This window comes from Oncorhynchus gorbuscha, linkage group LG09, assembly GCF_021184085.1.
Source record: "Oncorhynchus gorbuscha isolate QuinsamMale2020 ecotype Even-year linkage group LG09, OgorEven_v1.0, whole genome shotgun sequence".
In the NCBI taxonomy this organism is placed as follows: Eukaryota; Metazoa; Chordata; class Actinopteri; order Salmoniformes; family Salmonidae; genus Oncorhynchus; species Oncorhynchus gorbuscha.
Window position 1 is genome coordinate 60,145,805 of NC_060181.1, and position 3,318 is coordinate 60,149,122.

The 3,318-nt window shown below is 38.5% G+C and overlaps 1 protein-coding gene across 1 annotated transcript; it reads left to right on the forward strand.

The window, feature by feature from the left end:
* The first annotated feature begins 16 nt into the window (after window positions 1–16).
* Window positions 17–3,173, forward strand: LOC124043858 (plasma membrane ascorbate-dependent reductase CYBRD1). Its single transcript, XM_046362935.1, has 4 exons — window positions 17–598; window positions 1,225–1,433; window positions 1,878–2,032; window positions 2,147–3,173. Exons 1-4 carry the CDS (start codon window positions 406–408, stop codon window positions 2,430–2,432), a joined length of 843 nt encoding a protein of 280 aa, XP_046218891.1. The 5' UTR covers window positions 17–405; the 3' UTR covers window positions 2,433–3,173.
* The last annotated feature ends 145 nt before the right edge of the window (window positions 3,174–3,318 follow it).

Sequence of the window (3,318 nt, forward strand, 5' to 3'; positions counted from 1 at the left end):
TCCCACCACCACTGGCTTTGGGACCTTTGGTGCCACCTCTGAAATCACCATACAATGCTACAAATAAGGAAACATATCCTTTGACCATAATCAATCTCAACATTTCGACTTACTATCTAGAAATGTTTACTTGCATATCTCGTAATTTCGAATACATATCTAAATTTTTTTACTTGCATACCATGAAATGTCGAGTTAATATTGACATAAAAATATTTTTAGAAATGGTGGCGGGAATGGGCTTCCACAATAACTTGTGCCTGGCGCTTTTGTAACAACCTGCGGTTACAAAACTGGTAGTTAAAAACATTCAGACCTTCTGTTATGAAGAAGGGTCATGACCCATCCCCCCTGAGTAACCTCTTGAAATTCCTCTAGTCCAGTGTTGAATTGCGTTCGTCGGAGATGGCGATGGAGAATTTCAAGCAGTTCCTGTTCGCGCTGTCGGCCGCTGTATCCGTTGGTTTTGTGTCGATCATTTTTGTTTTGAGATGGGTCTTCTACTTCAAGGAAGGTTTAGCATGGGATGGAGGATTTGCGGAATTCAATTGGCACCCTGTTTTAATCGTTACCGGGTTCATTTTTATGCAGGGAATTGGTGAGAAGTTTGTTTTTCTCTCTTCTGTACATACATCATTCAGTAAAATCTGAAGCGATGGAGGTCTGTCAATACATACAAAAGTGAAGTTATTTCAACAAGCAATGAAGTTTGGGAATGAATCAATCTTGGAACAGATTGCTATGCAAGGCTACTACTGTTATTGAACGAAATATACATTGTTATGAAACGTGTCAATGTTTAGTAGAAATAGCCTGTTATCGACTTTTTTTTGCAGACAAATGTTAGGTGCTCTATGGTAATTTGTTACCCTGATGCATTTCGGAGTAAAGTTACTGACTGAGGAGCCTAAATCAATAGCACCCTTTGATAATTTACAAAAGTACATTCCAGAATCATTTGCAATATTTCACGTGAAGTACCTCCTTTAGTGTAGCCTAATTAACTTGAATGACACAGCAACTTTGATTGGTATGCACTTACATTAGTTAAAAAGAAGTATAGAAGTATACCTCAGCGATTCTGTCAAAACAGGATGTTGCAACATTTGGTATTCATAGCAGGAATTGCACATCCCAGAAGGTGTATTATTCCCATTCAATTTATGTGAAGTGAATGCATTTTCATGATTAATAAGTTGAATACGTGTTTTTTTTCTGTTTCAGCCATTGTGGTGTATAGGTTGCCATGGACCTGGAAGTGCAGCAAGTTAATGATGAAGTGTATTCATGCTGGCTTAAACATATTGGCCTTCATTTTCGCTGTCATATCTCTGGTAGCAGTATTTGACTTCCATAATGCACAAATCATCCCCAACATGTATAGCCTGCACAGCTGGGTGGGGCTAGCAGCAGTGATACTATATTCATTACAGGTAAGCACACCTCAAATATATAATGTAGCCAGTCATTGTACTCATTTTGGGTGCCGGTACTGTTTATATTTAGGGGCAGGAGCTACACAATACTTTTGAGCTAATATTTTAGAAGAGGAACAGGAGCTCAAACAGTAGAATATTTGAGGTGCTGGTACTCTGCTCCGGTGAGCTCCTTCCCAAGTCAAGCACTGAATGTGAGCTAGTATTACACTATAGGACTGTCCATAATGATTGCTTCATAATATCTATTACATTGTTATAAACCTTGGTTATAAAGCATTATTAATCTTTTTCCCTCTACTATATAACTAGAGTTCTATGCATGGATGCTTGTGAAGACTGTTTATGAAGTGCATTTTATTGCACAGTAGGTATACCACATGCCATTCTTTATTACAATGCTTGACAGAGTTTCCTGATCTTTCCTCTTTTACTGAGCAGCTTGTTCTGGGAGTGTGTATATACTTGATACCCATCACCCCGATATACCTGAGAGCAGCATTTATGCCCCTGCACGTCTACAGTGGCCTGTTCATCTTTGCCAGTGTCATAGCCACAGCACTCATGGGCATCACAGAGAAGCTCATTTTTGGTCTGTAAGTATTACAAGGCAGGAAATACGAGAAATATACTAAACTTGGGTACTTAGAGACCCCATTTCGTAAAATAATATTACAGCTATAGGTAACTCTCTCTTCTTTGTCTCTCAGGAAATATCCCAAGTACAAGGACTCTCCCCCAGAGGCCAACTTTGTGAATGTGCTGGGAGTATTGATAGTAGTTTTTGGCGCAATAATTCTCTGGATCGCTACTCGCCCCTCTTGGAAACGCCCCAGTGAACAGGTCCTGCGCTCCCTGCCAACTTACAGGGATGGGTCAGCTGGCACCAAAATGGGCACTGCCCTGCCACAACAAACTGACCCGATTGACCCCGAAGGCAATGGAGATGCCAGGAGAAGGAGTGGTAAATTGGAGGACTCAAGACAGGTCAACTGAGTAACATGAAAATCAACTGCTGGTTCTGTCTGTTTGTTGATGCTTTAAACAGTTGCATGGATCCACTGTTCTGGCAGTCCCAAAGCAAATGTAAACCTTTGTATTAACTATTGTTCCAAATAGCACCTTGAGGAATTGTTCCCAACCTTTCCAGAATGTTGACCTTTAATTAAGCAGTTTTTTATTTTGTAATTGTTTACAAATAAATTAAACAGCTCAATTTGATATCATTGAATAATGATTTGATAAAGGATTAAACTAGCCTATTGAAGCATAAAAAAAATAATAATCAAATAAATATTCTTTACATTTGTATAGCTTTTATAACGATTACATACTGTATTCTTCAGTGTTTTTATTTTCATTTAAGGGAGCAATTACAGAATCAACACATCTTTAGGGAAGGGATGTGAGAGGTGAATCCATTATAATACAAATATATAATGTAATATTACATATAGGCCTACCTAAAGGCAATAATGGGCAAACAAAGTTCCTCATTACTTTGTTCAATGCACTGTGTACCTGGGGTTTCATACAGTGAGGAATTCATAATTGCGGCATAAAATTAAAGCATATTTTACAAATGATCAAGTTGTAACATTACCTGAATGTTTGTAGACATGTCTCTATATATTTTTGTTGAATTATGATTAGTAGGTCTTTGTTTTTTCAAATATATTTTCTGTAGGGTAAATGGAATTGTACACCCTCTTGGATCCAAATCATAGTATTGCGCGCAGATAAATTATCAGGACTTGGACATGCATCTCTCTCAAATGATCTCTCCACCTACACTTATCTTTATCAGCAGCCACTGGGATCTTACTACTTTGCGCAGACAGTGCTCCCCACTGGAGCAGTAAACTCATTGCAAGCAAATCGG